Source organism: Chiloscyllium punctatum, chromosome 14, assembly GCF_047496795.1.
Source record: "Chiloscyllium punctatum isolate Juve2018m chromosome 14, sChiPun1.3, whole genome shotgun sequence".
NCBI classification, from domain to species: Eukaryota; Metazoa; Chordata; class Chondrichthyes; order Orectolobiformes; family Hemiscylliidae; genus Chiloscyllium; species Chiloscyllium punctatum.
The window spans coordinates 29,621,260-29,641,313 of NC_092752.1; the positions used below are offsets into that span (position 1 = coordinate 29,621,260).

At 39.9% G+C, this 20,054-nt stretch overlaps 1 protein-coding gene across 5 annotated transcripts in view; it reads right to left on the bottom strand.

Moving 5' to 3' along the window:
* LOC140485692 (alpha-1,3-mannosyl-glycoprotein 4-beta-N-acetylglucosaminyltransferase B-like) overlaps positions 1–20,054 on the bottom strand; it is a 242,426-nt gene that overhangs the window by 84,660 nt on the left and 137,712 nt on the right. For all 5 annotated transcript variants that reach the window (XM_072584115.1, XM_072584112.1, XM_072584111.1 and 2 more), the window contains 3 exons: positions 15,952–15,998; positions 14,453–14,566; positions 94–169 (listed from right to left, as the gene is read on the bottom strand). In XM_072584115.1, coding sequence (XP_072440216.1) covers positions 94–169; positions 14,453–14,566; positions 15,952–15,998 — 237 coding nt within the window. The remainder of the gene's footprint in view (positions 1–93; positions 170–14,452; positions 14,567–15,951; positions 15,999–20,054) is intronic.

The following is a 20,054-nucleotide window of genomic DNA, read 5'->3' on the forward strand; positions in this document are numbered from 1 at the left end:
TGAAAAATGGAATACCATATCGTGCAATTGATTTCTTTGAGGGACCAAATTTATCTACAAAAATGATGTAACATAATACTCCTACTACTATACCTGTAAATAGAATACTCCTTTGGCTTGAGCATACATCATTAAAAAACTGTAGTCCAAATTCTGCTTTGTTCTCCACCTGAAAGCAGAAATGTTCATATACAAATCATTGAAATTGTCAGCACATTTGGATTACAAAAGACTCTACATCAGAAAATGAAAACAGGTTCAGGTAACTTTGATACCCCAATCATTTTGGTTTAGGAAACATTTCTGGTTAATTGAAGTGTTGTGCATGTACTTATGTATAACCTGAAAACAGTGTTAACCACTGACCCAGTATTAGCCACACATAACTACACAAAGCCGTTCAAGGTAGCTATTTATGCAAGTGATGTGGGTGTCGGTGCTGTGCTCTTACAGGAAGAGGACAAGAAGGCAGAAAAGACCTATCAGATATTTCTCCAGGAAATTGAACATTCATCAACAGAAATATTCGACAGGTGAGAAGGAGACTTTGAGCTTAGTGTTGACGTTACATCATTTCAATGTTTATGTTACCAGTAACATATCAAGACAATCATATCCACTGATCATAACCCATTGAAGTTTTGTGGAGAAATTTAAGGACACAAATTCCAGACTGTTTAAATGGAACTTGTTGTTATAGCCATTCGATTTGAAAACTGTGCATGTGGCAGGACGGAAAAATGTGATTGCTGACACATTGTCGAGATTTGGATGAAAAACTGAGACATTTGGTAGCAGGAGTAAACAGACTGACCTAGAATGTAGTACTGCATGTTTCCATTGTTATGGTCAATACAATGTGTATGTGTTGTAGGGTACAACAATGTAAGGTAAAAACAATGTCTGCAGATGCTGGAAACCAGATTCTGGATTAGTGGTGCTGGAAGAGCACAGCAGTTCAGGCAGCATCCAAGGAGCAGCGAAATCGACGTTTCGGGCAAAAGCCCTTCATCAGAAATACTAATACTAACAATGTAAGATTAGGGTTTTTAAAATGAAGCCATCTTTGGATATTGATGGTTCATTTCTTTTAAGGGGAGAGGTGTGATGATGCTGCTCCTTTAACAAGGTTATTCTGTCCTTTTTTTTGACCCGAGAGGGGTCATAAACGCAGAAGTGCCAAAATATATAGAACTGGCTACTTTAACAGTGGCGAACACGCTACTTAAATCAATAATCAGAAAAGGCTTACAGGTTTTTTTTAAAAACACTTGTACAATGAAAGTGGAGTGGCCAGTTCAGGGTTTTTTTCTAGTTTTAGGTTAGTTAGTTTTTAGCTCCATGCTGATCCTTTCTCTCTCTCTCTCTCTCCTGTAAGAACCTGTATTTGAGTTTACCTTATTGCCAAGGAGTGTGTCATGTTGCAGAAAATTGGAACGGCTTTGTTGAGTTGTGTTTTCACGTTAGTTGGGTTTTCAAATAATTGTTGTTATTCTAAATTTGGTTTTAATTTGTTTGTGTGTAAATAAATTCGGTTTTGTTTAAAACCAAGTGGTTTGACCAGCTGCATTGCTCCTGGGATATTCACCTTACATCTACTTAAAACAACTAGAAAAGTTAGGTTCTGGGCTACCTTCTTATAATGTTTTGAGGGTGTCTAGCCTCATCCATAACATTAACCAATCCTCTATCCATGCTAATACATTGGTAATAATGCTGTGCACCTTCATCTATGTAGCAGCCATTTGTGTGGCTCCTTGTCAAATGCCTTCTGGAAATCTAGATATGCCACATCTACTGGGTCCCCTTTGTCCACTGCACTTGTAATGACTTCAAAGAATTCCAATAAATTGCTTTTGCACTTGCCTCCATAACAGCACATCATTCATTATGTTAATCAGTAGAGGCTACTGGTGGGAATGCTGCCATTTAAATGAGAGGTTTGAGTCACAACATAGCAATGGACTACATTATCTAGATTTTTAAAAACAGGAATCACTACTCAACTTTCTCCTTTCCATTGACAATATGCTCAATTTACATAACAGTTCTTAATATAATCTCTCAATTCCTGTTCCATATCCTTTCAATAGCTCCAAGGTTTTTGTATTTTGGTGACTAGAACTGTACACAGTATTATTCAAGTGATCAATAAAGTGACAGGATTTACTCAGTGTTTCAGTTTAATATTATTTTTAAAACGTTATTTTCATGTTTGAAACTACATTTTATATTTAATATTACTTTGAGTATATAAATTTTGAATGATCATGGAAAAAGGTATTTATTTCCAGGTTTGTAGACCTATCTGGAGTGGTTTATATAAAATAGGCCTTGAAAGTTCATTGTGGACTTTAGAGATTTTTTGTTTTAACAATGCTCCCTAGAAATCACATGACAGGTTATAGCGGTTTAGTTTGCTGTTGACCTTGCTGGGGTTGTTTTTGAATGTTGATTTATTTTATCAAGGTGAATTGGAAGGAAGCCTGCAGATAACAAACTGAATTTGAGGGAAGTTTAAAATAAACTAGCTGAGTTGAAGGGAATCCCACTGAGAATTAAACGTGTTGGAGGGAATTCTGCTAAAATAAAGCTGAGGGGAGGAAGGCTGGCTATGAACAAGGTGTCCAGCTGATATCTCCCATTTCTGAACAGAAAGCCCTCCAAATCTGTTCTTGGTGAAACCTATTTGTTCTTTCAAAATAGCAATTGAAGTAACATCATAAGATTGTATTTGCTGAGCAATCTGCATCCGCCACACTTCAGAGATAACCATGCATGATTCGTGATTTTACCTGATGTTCCAGAACATCAGAGCAAATGTCTCCAGAACATCCTACATTTTATATTTTACATTCAAGAATAATCCATTAGCCAAAGTATGTTTTTTTTTCCAGAAATTAAATCTCTTCAGAGGAATCTGTTTTATCTCCCTCTTTTCACCTGGAAAAGGCTGCGTATGTGTGTGACTGATTGCACATGTTAATCAAATATTGTATTTATATTAAGTATGTTTTGAACATTTTGTTTAGATAAAAAGCCCATAATTATGTTAATTAAGAAAACTGTTGTTTAAGACCTGATATAGATAAAGAATTTTGCTATCATTAACTCTTGCTGAAAGTTATTTCTAACTTCGTGTTGTCAGCCATGGAATAGTAGGATTAGAGTGACAGTACACTCCTCCAGCCTTGCTTGGAATATTTGCATTAATAGTTTCAATATATTGTTAATCAGGATCCTCAGATCTCTTTCATTTTCATTGCCTATTGCTATCTTCCCCATTTAATTGATGTTCCTTCCCTATATTGGTTTCTGTTCAAGTGAATAACTGTACATCCCTGTAGATTAAATTCATCTGCTGCCTGTCTGCTCAATCTTCAGGTATATTCAAGTTTTCCAGTTGCTTATCTTCTTCAACTTTATTAACTTAGTATGGTCTATACATTTAACTGTTCTGTATATGACTTCTCACTTCAGATAATCCATAAAGATATTGAACAAGGTCCCGTAACAGACCCCTGTGACCATGCTAGTCATATGACATCAGATTGATGATAATCAATGGAGCACTAACCTCTAGTTTTCTATTGGTCAACAATTACATATGCTATTCAAATTATTTCAATTAATTTCAGTTTCCCTTACTTTCAGTCTGAACATCTCCAAAGGAACTATATCAAAGGCTATACTGAAATCCAAAGTATGTTAGACATACATGGCCCTACCCCCCATCAATCTCTTTTAATCACAATCTCAAAGAAAATAATAAGTTAGATGAGGTGGTTTAAGATCATTACCTTCTCAGAGTCTCCCAAGTAAATGGGAAGAGATGTAGAAAAGAAAAATTGACTATGAAAGTGGATTTTAAAAGATTTTGCATCCACCAAGATAACGCTGGAATTCTTCAAGGTCAAACAATCAATATAAACTGAGGGATGAAATTCTACAAGGAATGGAGGAGCCATGCTAGCATACGTGATAAGGTGTCATTGGTGCCTATAATGACTGTGAATTCAGGAGAAGGCCCATTAATTGCATAGGAAAGACAGGCTTCCATTCTACTTGGTGCACATCTGGGAAACCTGAAGTGGAAAAGTGACCAGCTTGGAGGACCAATTGTCAGATCAACTCCACCTTTATGTAAAAAGTGCTGTCCATTTGCTTTCAAGAACTTCCTTTGTCAGAAAAATATAAAATATAAAGTGGACAAGTCCACAATAGCAGAATTTTTACCTTCCAGTTACTTCAAATACAGCATAATACTCATGCATTCTTTTTATTCTACAATAGGAGAAGATCTTCAGTAAGGTGTTCAACAAGGTTCCCCATGGGAGACTGATTAGCAAGGTTAGATCTCACGGAATACTGGGAGAACTAGCCATTTGGATACAGAACTGGCTCAAAGGTAGAAGACAGAGGGTGGTGGTGGAGGGTTATTTTTCAGACTGGAGGCCTGTGACCAGTGGAGTGACACAAGGATCGGTGCTGGGTCCTCTGCTTTTTGTCATTTACATTAATGATTTGGACATGAGGATAAGAGGTACAGTTAGTAAGTTTGCAGATGACACCAAAATTGGAGGTGTAGTGGACAGCGAAGAGGGTTACCTCAGATTACAACAGGATCTGGACCAGATGGGCCAATGGGCTGAGAAGTGGCAGATGGAGTTTAATTCTGATAAATGCAAGGTGCTGCACTTTGGGAAAACAAATCTTAGCAGGACTTATACACTTAATGGTAAGGTCCTAGGGAGTGTTGCTGAACAAAGAGACCTTGGAGTGCAGGTTCATAGCTCCTTGAAAGTGGAGTTGCAGGTAGATAGGATAGTGAAGAAGGCGTTTGGTATGCTTTCCTTTATTGGTCAGAGTATTGAGTACAGGCGTTGGGAGGTCATGTGCGGCTGTACAGGACATTGGTTAGGCCACTGTTGGAATATTGCATGTAGTTCTGGTCTCCTTCCTATCGGAAAGATGTTGTGAAAATTGAAAGGGTTCAGAAAAGATTTACAAAGATGTTGCCAGGGTTGGAGGATTTGAGCTACAGGGAGAAGCTTAATAGGCTGGGGCTGTTTTGCCTGGAGCATTGGAGGCTGAAGGGTGACCTTATAGAGGTTTACAAAATTATGAGCGGCATGGATAGGATAAATAGACAAAGTCCCTTCCCTGGGGTCAGGGAGTCCAGAACTAGAGGGCATAGGTTTAGGGTGAGAGGGGAAAGATATAAAAGAGACCTAAGGGGCAACTTTTTCACACAAAGAGTGGTACGTGTGTGGAATAAGCTGCCAGAGGAAGCGGTGGAGGCTGGTACAATTGCAATATTTAAGAGGCATTTGGATGGGTAATATGAATAGGAAGGGTTTGGAGGGATATGGGCCGGGTGCTGGCACGTGGGACTAGATTGGGTTGGGATATCTGGTTGGCATGGACAGGTTGGACTGAAGGGTCTGTTTCCATGCTGTACATCTCTATGACTCTCTGACTCTATTTGAGGAAAACATTTCACCCAGAGAGTTGTAGGTATCTGGAACTCACTGTCTTAAAGGGTGGGATAAAGGCTGGAACCCTGAAGACATTTAAGATCTGTTCAGATGAAACAATCACATACAAAAGCTACGGGCTAAGTACTAGAAAGTAGCAATAGAACAGATGGATGTATGATGGCCAGTGCAGATACAATGGATCATGGGTCTCTTTCTGTTTTGCAAAAATGATATGGGTCTCTGACTCTATGTGGGTGCTGCCTTTTTGTTGTCCATCCCTAATTGCCATTGATTTGACAGTTTGTTAGGCCCTGTCAGAAGGCAATTCAGTTTAAACTACATTACTTCGTGCCTGAAATCACATGTAGATCAGAGAAGGTAATTTTGGTCAATTTCTTTGGACATTCATGATGGATTTTTGCAACAAATCAAGTTAGTTGTTGTGCTCACCATCACTGTTGAAAAAATTCTTTCTGTCAAATTTTAATTTGCTCCTTGATAACAGAATGGCAAAGATGCTGCAATGATGCACCTAGGCACTGAATGATCGAGTAATAGAGAGCAAGCGAGATGCAGCTTGGTCTATTTATGAGCTGGAACTCTGCTCGCTGTGTGAAAAGTGTCCTTGTTGCAGCCTTTCAATGCTAGATGCCAGTGCACCCAGCAGGGCTAGTCTATGCTTCCAGAATGCCTTGCCAGTGTATTAGAGAGGTGCCATGGTGATTGTGAAAGTTTGGCAAATGCTGGATGCCAATGTCCATCAACAAGGGCCCAGTCCATCATGTCCTGTGATGCAGCTTGGTCCTATGCAACATGGAGGTCCTTCAGAGCAAGTGGTGAGCTGAATCTGTCAAGTACCCAGTCTGGTTTTCCTATTACGTTTTGTTGATGTCTACGTTGTTTTGACTTTAGTAAAATAGAAATCTGAACACTAACGAAGTTTGTTAGGCTTGCTAACAAGCCAAGATATAGGTGAAAGCAGGAATAAGGTAACTATGATCATATAGAATGGCAAAACAGGCTCAAAGGGCCAAATAGCCTACTCCTATTTTCCTTCTTTCTATATTTATCAAGCAATAATCCACCTTAATTAGCAACTCACTATGATCTAGTTGATATGCCACTTGTCAAACACATGAAAAATGGAGCAATATGCTCAAGCCAAGATAGCCCCTCTCGACCTTTTGTCCTATTGTGCTACAAATCCTGCATTGTCCATGTTATTCAAATCTCCGCAACATTCTACCCATCGATCTTGAGTAGGAATGTTGAAATCAAAATGTATGTCAGCTCCCCTAAAAGCAAAACCATTCAAAGTACACACTGGGCTGGAGTGGAAATATACTCAACGATGGATCCAGAAGGTTGTAAAGTGCCTAAACAAAAGAATTTAGGCAGTGTTTCTATTGTTTGCATTGGGCTTTAGTGGAATACTGTTGCAGACCTTGGACAGAAAAGTAAGCATGAGAACAAAAAGGACAGCTTTTGTGGCTATGAATCATTAATACTTTCAATGATGAAGGTGAAAAACAGTGGTGAAGTATTTATGCTTTTGAGGGTAAAGTGCAGGAAAACAAAACAAAATGGGCATGTGTAGATAACTTCCACTGGACCTCTACTTTAGCACCTATTGGTTTGGTGCCTCTCTGATTATTAGGAGGCTCTTGATGCACAGAAACATTTCGTGCCCTCCAGACTGCTTCACTACAATGGGCCATGCTAACCTCATTGGACATAACTGCCATTATAATACTGCCTCCAGAGACTGAACCCATAAAATAAAAGCTGCAGATACTAACATGAACATTGCAGTCACATCAGATTTTTCTTTTAGCTAAATTTATATATATAAAACAATATATAACCAACTAATCAACAGTAAAGTTGGACATTTTCACAAGGGATAAGACAGAATAAATCAACTGTCTCCACATTCAGATAATTAACTTAATGACAGCCTTACCTTCCTGCTGAATTTTACTTCCTTTGCAGGGGATAAATGATGAAGTAAGGCATTGCTCACTGGCTGTAGTTACAATTTTATCATCACTGAAGTGGTACAGCTCAAAAACAGAGGCTTTCATTAACACGGAATTGCTGGCAAATGGGACTAGATCTGGTCGGCGCAGACAACTCAGACCGAAGGGTCTGTTTCCACGCTCTACAGCTCTATGACTCTAATTGATGAAAAATCTGAAATTAATTGTCCAACTTTAAAACAAATATTGTGAATACCTTAATTTTGTTCGTCAAATATTGGTAGAAGCACTGACCTTCTATGGTAGGATTGGAATGTTATCAATAACCATTACCAGACTATACTCCTGACTTATGATCCAGCATTGGCTGAGGATCCGCAATGTTTCTGGAGAAACAATTGTCTTGACCCATTTCTACCACTCCTCTGAGATCTGTGCATCAGGAGACCTTTTTAGGTTGTGTCAGGTAGTTTCAGTCAGATAGAATGTGAATTCAAATAAAGCTTCCTGTATTCTGACTTAACACTAGGAGGTGAGGACTGTTATGATCTTATCTTTTTAGGAATGAAAACAGAATGATTTTTTTTAAAAATCAGCCCTTGTTTATGTGTGTTTTATCACCAGATAAAGGCAAAGCCACCTATCCAGATAGAAATTAAATCTGGGATAGAATTTAAATATTATTTCAAATCTACGCAACTGGGGATACAACTTCCAACATGCTTCAGCTGAGAATTCTTGAAACTCATCAAACGTCTGGTGGTGACAGATCTAGATCATGGTCCAATTTGATAAATCCAATGCAGAGGTGGTTCTTGAAGGCAGGTAGTAACTATAGCAAACCACATTTGAATCATTAGCATTTATCTTAGTATTGAAGAGAAAATGATAAAGCAAATGGAGACTATGTTGGTAGTTATTGTTAATTGAACTATTTTGAAATATTCAAAAACATCATGGGGCAATAAGGCCCTTCCAGCCCAGATGTAGGGATATATCCACTGTGTCACAAGACTTCCAATGACAATGCAGAACTGCTGATAGAATCTAATGGGTAATACTGACAACTTTCACTTATGCTACTTCCCAATGAGCATTTACCTGACATTAGAGCCTAACACAACTTTGTAACAGTTAAATTGTTACAAACTCCAAAGTCTCAAGTTTTGCCTGTTTAAGATAATTGTGCTTGTCCAGTTCTGGCCTTCTGAGTAGCCCAATTTTATTTGCTTCATTGGTGACAGTGCTTTCTGCTGCCTGGGTCCTAATCTCCCCTTTCTATTTATTTTCCTTCCTTCAAAATGATTCTTAAAACATGACACTGGACCAAGCTTTTGGCCCTTTGTCCTAATATTGCCTCATGTGGCTCGCATGTCTAATTGTGCTTTATTATGCACCTGTAAAGTGTATTGGCTCATTTTATCTCACTAATAGCTCTATATAAATTCAAGTTGTTATTGCTGAGTTGGTGTTATTTAAAAACAAAACTCATCCACTGGAATCTTTTAATATCTTATAATATTGTACTCAAAGTTGCTGCAGTATTTGGGATGGATTTACTGCACTAATATTAAGAAAAAAATGAATCATTAAAAGCAACTTGCATTTATATATTGCCTTAGGATTTTGCAAAGTAGCCAACAGCCAATTAAATATGTTTGAAATGTAGTCATCATTGTATCTCTGAAACTAAATTGCCAATTTACACATCGCGGTGGAATGGTACTTCTAGATTCCAGATGTTGGAGTAAAAAAGAACAATTTCTGGAAGAAGTCTAGAGTAACAATGATAGGTAGTGTTATATCCTCCCATAATCTGCTGGGTGAAAGAAATGAAACTGATTCCAATATTTACATTCTTCTTATTTAGACAGATGGACTCAGTTCAGTGGGAAAACACCTAGCACAGGCTGCTTATGAAAAGTTAGTTATCATTGAGTTGCTCTGTGATAATGGAGTGATAAAGGCTGGATTTACAAGATTCAAGAAGCAAAAATATCATAATTACAAGAAGAATTCCTGAAAAAGAGAGATATATTGTTAAAGCTTTTTGTCCTGTACCCATCAGGACAAATGCAAGAATGCAAAATGTCTAATGACTGTAGCAATTTATTCTACAGGAGAAAGAGGTGCTGATTGGCTGGCAAGTCAACTGTAATTGGCCAAAGCATTGCAATAGAGAAAGCAATGGGTCCTATAGGCTCCCAAATGTCCCAGGTAATTCAAAAAAAGGTGCAAGGTTTAAACATGCTCTTTTCATTTGCTGAGAACAGCTCTCTGCATATTAATATTACTTTCTTCTGAGCCAACCAGAGTTGACTTCCCAAGCAATCAACACCTTTTTCTCCAGTAGCACAAGATTGTTGTGATCTTTGAAATTTGGCATTCTTGCATTTGTCCTGATGAGTGCAAAATGAAAAAAAATCCAGCAAAATGTTTCTTTTTTCAGCATTAGTCATAGTCAAAAAATGTGGTGCTAGAAAAGCACAGCAGGTCAGGCAGTATCCAAAGAGCAAGACAGTTGATGTTATGGGTATAAGCCCTTCATCAGGAATGTGGAAATCCTGAAACATTGACTCTTCTGCTCCTCGGATGCTGCCTGACCTGCTGTGCTTTTCCAATGTCACATTTTTCAACTATGACTAATGCGTTCTTCATTGAAATAGCATCATGGGATTACTTATGCCCACCCCAGAGGCCGGATGGCTTCTCTGTTTGACATATTTTCTGAAAGGAAGCATATCTGCTAGTGCAGCTTCTCCCCAGGACTGCACTGCAGTTTCAGCAGAGATTGACATTAAAACGCTGAACAAATCTCTCCACTAACTTTGAATGTGTAAAACCTTTCTCCCCTCCCATTCTTTTCCTCAAACAATGGAAAATTCCCATGGTGAGAGTCCTTTAAAATGTTTCGGTGATCCAGCAAGCTTTCATTTACAACAGAAGGCTTGGCTTAACTAGGAGGAGGAAAAAGGCAATTGCTACAGCAGGTCCTGAATGTCCATGAAACCTTCCTAGGTTGGCTGTCGTCGGGGGACTAAACAGAAATCTCTGATTTTCAAGAAAATATGTAAATCATTATGTGGTGCTATTAAATACCCTTGCACATTCAAATTTAAATCCCCACCTTTTCACTATGTAGCCATATTGCAGAACACTTGGCTATTCAAGCATAATGTATACTTCTATCATATTGAGCAATTTTAATCTGAATTCCCACTTTTGACCGAATAAATGGGAATCCAAATGCCATTTCCCTTCAGAAATTGTAGAAATGGCAGTAGGTAATAAGGAGTCAATGGAATGGTTCGTGGGTGGTTTTCCTCTCATTGTTCAAAGTTTTGCCAAATCATCCAAGTAAATTGAAAAGGAAATTTGATGCCTCCTCTAATTTGCTGAAAGGTGCTGTCAAAGGCTACTTCATTATCCAGCTGAGGACTGAGGGGAATGGATAGAGTGGGGAGCAAATAATATGTCCTTCTGTAAAACACAGCCCAAACTTTCAGAGGGAAGTTAAAAGTCAACCATACTGCTGTAGGTATGGACTCACAAGTAGACCAGATGGCATATTCCCTGTTTGCAGGAAATGAGTGAATCAGATGGATTTTATGACCATCTAGCCGTTTGTTATTAATGGGACATTTCCCCCAGCTGCCTTGGGGGGATTGAATTTATGGGCAGAATATTTGGTTGGCAGGGTCTCCTGCAAACTCTCTACTTGAAGAGTCGGCAGGATGATCACAGTAGCCTTGCAGGCATTTAGTGCTTCAAGAAGTGTTTTAGCTGTTGGGCAGTGTCTGATATGGAAACTGGGGCCTTGAGCAAAGTAATCTACTGGACCTTTTCATGATATCACTTTAAAAGATTGTTCAAACAAAGAGCCAGGATGTAAAAACAGGATGTGATCAGTAGTCAGTTTGTAGCGTGAATGCAGTTGTTCTAAATTAAGTTAACTCCACAGCTACCTGGATTACACCTCTTCCCACCCTACTTCCCACAGAAATGCCATCCCATGTTCCCAATTCCTCTGCCTCCGCCGTATCTGCTCCCAGGAGGACCAGTTCCACCACAGAACACACCAGATGGCCTCTTTCTTTGGAGACCGCAATTTCCCTTGCCATGTGGTTAAAGATGCCCTCCAACACATCTCGTCCACATCCCGTACCTCCGCCCTCAAACCCCACCCCTTCAACCGTAACAAGGACAGAACCCCCTGGTCCTCACCTTCCATCCTACCAACCTTCGCATAAACCACATCATCCAATGACATTTCCGTCACCTCCAAACGGACCCCACCACCAGGGATATTTCCCTCCCCACCCATTTCTGCTTTTCGCAAAGACCATTCCCTCTGTGACTACCTGGTCAGGTCCATGCCCCCCCTACAACCCACCCTCCCTTCCAGGCACCCTCCCCTGCCACTGCAGGAATTGCAAAACCTGCGCCCTCACCTCCTTCCTCACCTCCATCCAAAGGAGCATTCCACATCCATCAAAGTTTTACTTGCACATCCACTAATATCATTTATTGTATCCGTTGCTCCCGATGCGGTCTCCTCTACATTGGGAAGACTGAACACCTCCTAGCAGAGCGCTTTAGGGAACATCTCTGGGACACCCGCACCAATCAACCACACCGTCCTGTGGCCCAACATTTCAACTCCCCTCCCACTCAGCCGAGGACATGCAGGTCCTGGGCCTCCTCCACCGCTGCTCCCTCACCAACCGACCCTGGAGGAAGAACGCCTCATCTTCCGCCTCGGAACACTTCAACCCCATCAATGTGATTTCACCAGTTTCCTCATTTCCCCTTACCCCACCTCACCCCAGCTCCAACCTTCTAGCTCAGCACCGCCCTCATGACCTGCCCTACCTGCCTATCTTCCTTCCCACCTATCCACTCCACCCTCCTCTCTGATCTATCACCTCCATCCTCACCCCCATTCACCTATTGTACTTTATGCTACTTTCTCCCCATCGATTTTCCTGCTCCTCGGATGCTGCCTGACCTGCTGTGCTTTTCCAGCACCACTCTAATCTAGACTCTGGTTTCCAGCATCTGCAGTCCTTGTTTTTACCTAAATTAAATGAAGTTGTGTTGCTGAATTCCTAGAGCCTAATTGTTTGCTAAGCAATCCAAATTCTGAATATATATCAGCTGAAGTCTTCAAAATAAATCAGCCTAACTCATTGTTTATTTTCCCTGTGAGTTAGTTTAATGATTGTGTGTAAGGTAGCTGAAAATGCTATAAACTTTTTCCCCGTTCTTAAACTTGTTCCACTCATCTCAAAGTTGAGGCCACTTGCTTGGCCCTTTGGCCACATAAGTGCCCTCATCAAGGTGAGTTATGGGGGTCAGCATATGTCTTGTCCAACAGTATAACATTGCACATAGTTCAGGTACATCTGCCAGGCTAACAGGAACGCCACCGAGTGAATATACCAGTGGAGAATCATAAAGGTTTGCCCGATGTTACCAGTGCATTAGTGAGACCCTCTATTACTAGCACAGTAACATTACTATGATGCCATCATGTGCTATGTTGTGTCTGTATTCAGAATACAAACAGAATTGTGGAGTATTTTTCATGCTAATTTCTTCAGCTGATCAGGGATATATGCCTTGAATTCTACAACTGCACATTTGCAAAGAATAAGTCATGAGTTCGGTCTAATTCAGATTGCCTCATCTGACGATATGTTCCAACAGAGCAAGAGTTTACAGCATCTCTTTGACTATTGTAGCATTTCTCTTTGTTCTGATAACCCACAGTAACAAGTGCTCGGCTTGATTTCCTGTAGGTAATAAGGTGCAGTCCAAAGCCAATGTAATTCTGCTATCCATAATCTCTCAGGCTGAAGATTGATTATATAGCTCTCTTTACAAATCCGATTGATAAATAAAGTCACCTCAGTTGATATGTTTGTTTTCCTCTTTCAAGAGGTGTAGGTATTAAAGAGCTAGCATCATGGACTGTGCTACTTCAAGTTGGACATTGATTTCCTAATCAACCCAGACTGATTTGATCCAAAGTGAAGGACTCTGAGCGTATCAACGAATGTGTTATTGGTAATATGCAAGATGTTCTGGTCACTACACTGGTGAAATGTTACACCAAGGGTCATATCCAGAGACAGCGTGACCTATGACCAATGTTAAATATGATTTTATGAAACCATAGGACTCAGGCAGTTATGCTGATTGTAACTCACTATCTGTTTAATGGGATGGTTTAGAAAAAAATTGAATCCCTACAGTGTGGAAACAGGACCTTCGGCCCAACAATTCTAGACTGACCCTCCAAAGAGTAACCCACCCAGACCCATTCCCCTACCCTATTATCTTATATTTACCCCTGACTAATGCACCTAACCTATAGATCCCTGAACACTATGAGCAATTTAGCATGGCCAATGCACCTAATCTGCACATCTTTGGACTGTGGGAGGAAACCGGAGCACCTGGACGAAACCCACACTTCAAGTGTATTAAATCAGTCTGCCTCACCTCACTGGATGTACTGACTGCCAGGTTCTCTTCCTGAAGAACAGTCATACCAGTCTCAAAATGTTTCTCCCTCCGTAGACGCTGCCAAACCTACTGAATATTCTCTGTGTTTGTTTCAAATTTCCAGCATCCACATTGTTTACCTTTACTCACAAACAATCTGACAATGTTCTCAACAAAATGCAAGTGTGTTATGTGAATGTAAGTTTTGGAGACAAAATTGCATTCATATCAACAAAGTAACAGACACTAAAGAGTCAAATATCATGGCCTTAGACGTCAAACATTTACAAGTTTTACATGGACAAAAACATTGTCATCTGCAATACACCCTGTATGAAGATGTGATGATTGTCAAAGTGGAAAATGTAATGGAGGCTTTTGATATAAAGAGACACTTAATTCAGTTGTGTTGCAACATCTGTTGAATGGCTTTTTATCAAGAATATATATTAGTAGGCAACTTTAAAATTCATTCATAGTTACCTTACTCTCTGTTGGGTATCTCCAAACGTTTCCTTCAGATTTGAGAGGTTAGGATAAAAATCAGCAGAAGGAGAGATGATCTCAAGAAGCCCTGACTGTATTTCATTGAAGTACCTAAGGGTAGCATGTCAATAATGCAGAATTATCAATTTATAGGACAAACCTATTAAGAGAACACTATTGATTTTCTGGCAACTTGCAAAAGTAACTTGGTTTCACACTCTTGGCTGTTGAAATTACACGATGCAATATTAGAGATCAATGCAAATCTAACAGCTGATTTATTACAACCATTTAGGTTAACATTATTCCTCTTTCTGTTCAGTATACACTCTGAGGATATTTACAATCATGGACTTACACCGAGTTCCTGATTATGTTTGACAAAGTATTTCAGTGGGTTGCCATTATCTATTGCTGCCCAGGAAATTCCCATTCTTACTGTCTGTCCTCAGGCATTTTGGAAGAATATATAGGCTGATCTATTTGGCCACATAATGAAGGTCGTTCCATGACCATCAAAACCAGAGCTTCTGACCCAGAGACAGGATTTGCCATAAGGCCTCCTTAACACTCTTACTAACATAATGAAAAATAAATTTCTCATAAAAGACCTTTAAAAGCTTTAATTCCTAGTATCCCTTAATGCAATGTTAACATTATATCATACAAAATGTGACATACTGTTCAATATTCTTATGGTCAGAAACTCCTTAAAGAATTGCATTTATTATTATAAGATAGTGGCAGAATTCATGTAACATTCACTTGGGAATTGAATTTTGAATAACCTAAAAGGTCTAAGGTGGTTTATGCTAATCAACAAGTCCAGGCATAACCTCTCGCACTTGAATTTGCTAATTTTGCTTGGGTTTCATTTCAAAGTAATTCCACACACAGATGGGCAAAACAGTTTTAATCCTTCACCCCATCCCAAAAATGCCAAAGACCTGTGACCTCTTGCATGTTCAGTCTGGAGTCAACTCTTCCGTTGGCATAGCAGGAAAAGGGATTTAATATGAGCCAATTACCAATATGTGCTCCAGACAAAACGCCAAGCTATGAGTGGAAAATCTGAAATCAATCCAGTCGTGTAAACCGTCTTGTCCTCAGGCATTGCTGGCACACTGTCCATGGTTTTCAGATATCCATGATCTGTGGGAGTGCCCCTACCACCAACACAGATATGGTCCATGTTTAAATTGGTTTTCCACTTTGTGTTAGTTTGTCTTAACCTCCTAAGCTCATTGTGTAAACTGTGATAAGTGGCTTCCTCATTCTAACTCAGCTGCTTACAGGGCCTCTGCCACCACCATTAGAAACTTGCTATCAGCATGGGCTCTAGGGATAGGCCTCTCCTCCTGTCCTCTGCTCTACAGCTCTTTATTGTGTCATGATCTGATTGCAGCTCAGTAAGAATGGCAATCAATTTGCAACTTGGCACCATGAGCCGTTGCTCCAATTTTTATTCATTATCAACTAGTTGACTTCAAACTTACGTATTTTGTAAATTTTCTACCAGCTTATTTACATAATCTTCTTCCACCTGTAGACCAAAAACAGAAGAATATAATTTAACCCATCAATCTTTCATGACTTATTTGTTCACTTTAATATTATATGACTACTGGAGTACAATTTTTTTTATTGTGTGGTATTAATATTAATTGGTTCTGTGTAAGAGAGAGATGCAAGATTTAATCCCTAAGGTAACAGGAGAGAACTATAGCCCAATTTCTGTGCAAGTGTAGCACTTCACTAGTCTATGGAACTAGTCTTTCAGAATTAAGGTCTTTCTACTCTCTGTCTTAACAATTTAACTTTATCCTTGTCTCCAAAAAATATCATCCTTTGGGGCAACTGTGACCAGGGTGTGCTCATTTAAAATCTTTATAGTAAAGAGATTTTTATCCCATCAGTCTAAACTAGATTAGAACCTAGATCTGAAATTTAAGTGCTCGAACTTTGGCCATGCTTAATCTTTATCTTGCGGAATAAGTAACATGTCAATAGAATTATATCAGTTTGACAAATGTTCCAGCTAAACACGCATTAAAGATCAAAGTGCAGTACTGTACTAAAGTGATTTTAATTGGTACAAAAGACAACAAATATCCTACAGCCTAAAAATTCTGGTTGCACCAATCCTGATTTGTGTTGATAAGGGATAGAGCTGCAGAGATATTATCAGGAACACAGATGCACAGGCAAAATAAAACTATGCAATCAATGTCCAACTTTGTACATTCATACCATCATTATGATTGGCTACTTCCACCTATATAATATTGCCCAACTTCACCCCTATTTCAGCTCATAGGCTGCAGAAACCCTCATTAATGATTTACCATCACTTGATTTGACTATTCCAATACATGCTTGATTGTTCCCTCACATTTTACACTCTGGTCATTGAGGTCATTCAAACCTCTTTGTCAGCCTCACACTAAGTCAGATTTATCCACCTCCCTGTGTTCTTTGACCAATATTGGCTTCCAGTCAAGCAAGCTGTCCATGGCCCAGTCCTTGCCCATTTCTGTAATCTCCACCAGCCTTTAAGATAACTTAGGCAACTATTTCTGGTCACTCCAGTATCCCCCAATTTTAAGTGCACCAACTTTGGCCATACCTGCAGTTGCCTAAGCCATGGATTCCCCTTCTGATACACTCCATCATCTCGCTAAAATACTTTTAAAAATAATTCTTAAATCTATATGTCAAATTTTGCATTTTTTGGCTAAGTGCCAATTGTGTCAAGTGTTCCTGAGGGTTTTTCACTGCAAAGTATAGTGAGATTTTTTTTGCTATAATTTACCAAAGTCTTTAAATACATGTGCTGTCCCTTTGATGTCCATCTTATCTGATTCCAGCCCATCTTACTATGTGCCATTCCCAAAACAACTTGCCACTTACTGGATATTGCCAAAAGTCTGGCATCCCTTGCATCTATGCCATCTTTAAAAGGCCACTGCACACCCAGACAAGCATTGACAATCTGGCATTGCTCTCAATAGTAACATAATGACTTAGCAGTCAAAAAGCTGACAGTCCATCACACATTACAATCCTTCTTCATTAGGCACTGGGGACCGAGTAGTGGTGACTTAGAAGAGAGGGTGGTTAGTTGAGATGTACTAAGGAATGGTAAAATAAGTTGACTGGGAGTTAAACAGTGGCTGGGACAAGAGAACAGGATTGTGATGTGTGATGGACTGTCAGCTTTTTGACTGCTAAACCTTTTAAAGATGGCACAGATGCAAGTCTTTTGGCAATATCCAGTAAGTGGCAAGTTGGACAGTGACAAGTTGTGAGTCTTCAGAAGGGGAACATCACTCAATGGCAAGAATCAGACAATTCCAAAGATGAGATTTTATTTACAGCCAGCAAAATTTATGAATGCAAACCAAATGAATAGAAGTTGATGTTTGTCCCGCAATTATTCTAGGGTTCATGCTGCACCCAGCTCTCATCTACTGGAATCAGATGTCAGCCAGCTTCTCTCTGGCTTGTAGCATGCACACAGCTGAGTTATGTCATGCACAAGGACAGCTTCCCCCTCCAAAATGGCCTCATTCTCCTGCTTGGAAAACTGCTCTATTTCTCCCAGCTTCTCAGGTTCTATAGCATCAACTGGTTGCTTGCTCCAAATGTTCAGAGCACAGAGCACCAGGATGATGTAGCACACTCTGTCTGGACTACATCAAAGGGCTTAGGCAAAAGTGAAGATTGCAGATGCTGGAAACCAAAGTTTAGATTAGAGTGGTGCTGGAAAAGCACAGCAGGTCAGGCAGCATCTGAGGAGCAGGAAAATAAACGTTTCGGGCAAAAGCCCTTCATCAAAAATAGGGCTGAATTCCTGAAGGTTAACTCAATCACCTGTATGTGATGCAGAGTGATACTAACAGCGTGGGTTCAATTCCCACATCAGATGAGTTTACCATGGAGGACTCTCCTTCTCAACCTCACTCCTTTCCTGAGGCATGGTGATCTTTAGGTTAAACCACCATCATATTCTCCCTCTAATGAGACAGCAGTTCTGTGGTCTAGTGACATTATTTTTACAGCACCCCTAAAAGTTTCCCCAACTGATGGGATGCTTTTACCCAGCATTTGTCTGATTTATGTCATTGTTGCTAACTTCTGCATCATTGAAATTACGATATTAGGTTTGCAAACACTAATGGCAATGTGCAAATCACCTTTAATCTGTATTTAAATCCTCGGCACATTCATTCCACATGCACTGCAAATGGACGAAAAAGTGGTTGCAAATGAAATGGAGTTTGCAAAGGTATGCATCCTAATATTCAGCAGATGTGGATCCTTTGCTTTTGCCCATCAAACTGACAGTAACACCACCACCCTGGGCATTGTCACAGCCATTTTCCAGTTCGATTTTGCACCTAGAGAATGGTTAATGATGGGGAATCAAATCCAATTCACAGTGGACAGTCAGCACCAACCTGTGCCTAGTCACCTGGTATATTCCTCTTGCTACCTGAAGCCTCCATATCCCCTTACACCCCCACATTATCCCGACAGTGCATTCCCACCCATCCCATCATGTGGACACCAAGCCTCCAGCTGCCCCCTTGCCCCCAAGCTAGTGGTTCTCCACATTCCCCTCATGGTGGCCCCCCTTCCTTGGCCTGCCGTGCCCTCCGATGATGATTTACCCACACCATATACAGCTAGAGTTCTCCCTGTCATTGTCCTGATCTCCATCTCTACATGAGCTTCTACTTTTCCCTTGCTCCAGCCCCAGCCTTGACTCACCTAACACCTTTGGCAGCAATCTCCCTCCTGCCTGCATACAGCCCCCTTGCACCCTCCTTGACAATCAACACATAGAACCCCAGAATTATTCACCTATGACCTGTGACCAAGTTCAATAGGAAGCACTGAGACATCTGAGTGCTGTGTTTGCCATTCCCTGACGGACAATACATGGTCCTAATGATTTCTTGTGATGCGTGTGTGTGCACGTGTGTGTGTTTCTGTCTGTCTATTTCTCTGTCTAAAGGCAACATGTGATTGTCATCAGCCCTCCAGCCTCAAGTATTGACACCCTCAATGTTTCAACAAGATTCTACCCTGGGAAGCATTTTTTGACATTTAATTAAGTTAAAGGTGCTACATAAATATAACTCAGTGTATTAACTGAGGGGGTCGGAAATTGTCTTCACTCCTTGAGTGGCGATCTGTGCAAGTGAATCATTTGTCCCATCCAATTTTCATCCTGTTTACTTCAGAGAATGAAAATCAGGTATGTTTTATAATATGCTTTCATCCTATTCACCTCTCTGGGTTAACTTTCAAGCTGTGAAGAAAACAGAAGTGGAGTTTTGCTGCTGGCAAATTATTGCAGAACACTGAGCTGTAGAAATAGCAAGCAGCTTAGAAACCATTCTTAATGCATAAAAGTAGTTTATTTTTCAACTTTATTATTTACAATCATGGAAAGGTATAGCACAGAAGGAATTCGATTCAATTGTTCTTCTGCTAGTTCTTTGAAATTAGTCCAATTAGTCTCACATTCCTGCTCTTTCCAATAGCTTTGTGATGTTTCTTTCTTCCTTAATTATTTATACTTTTTGCAAGT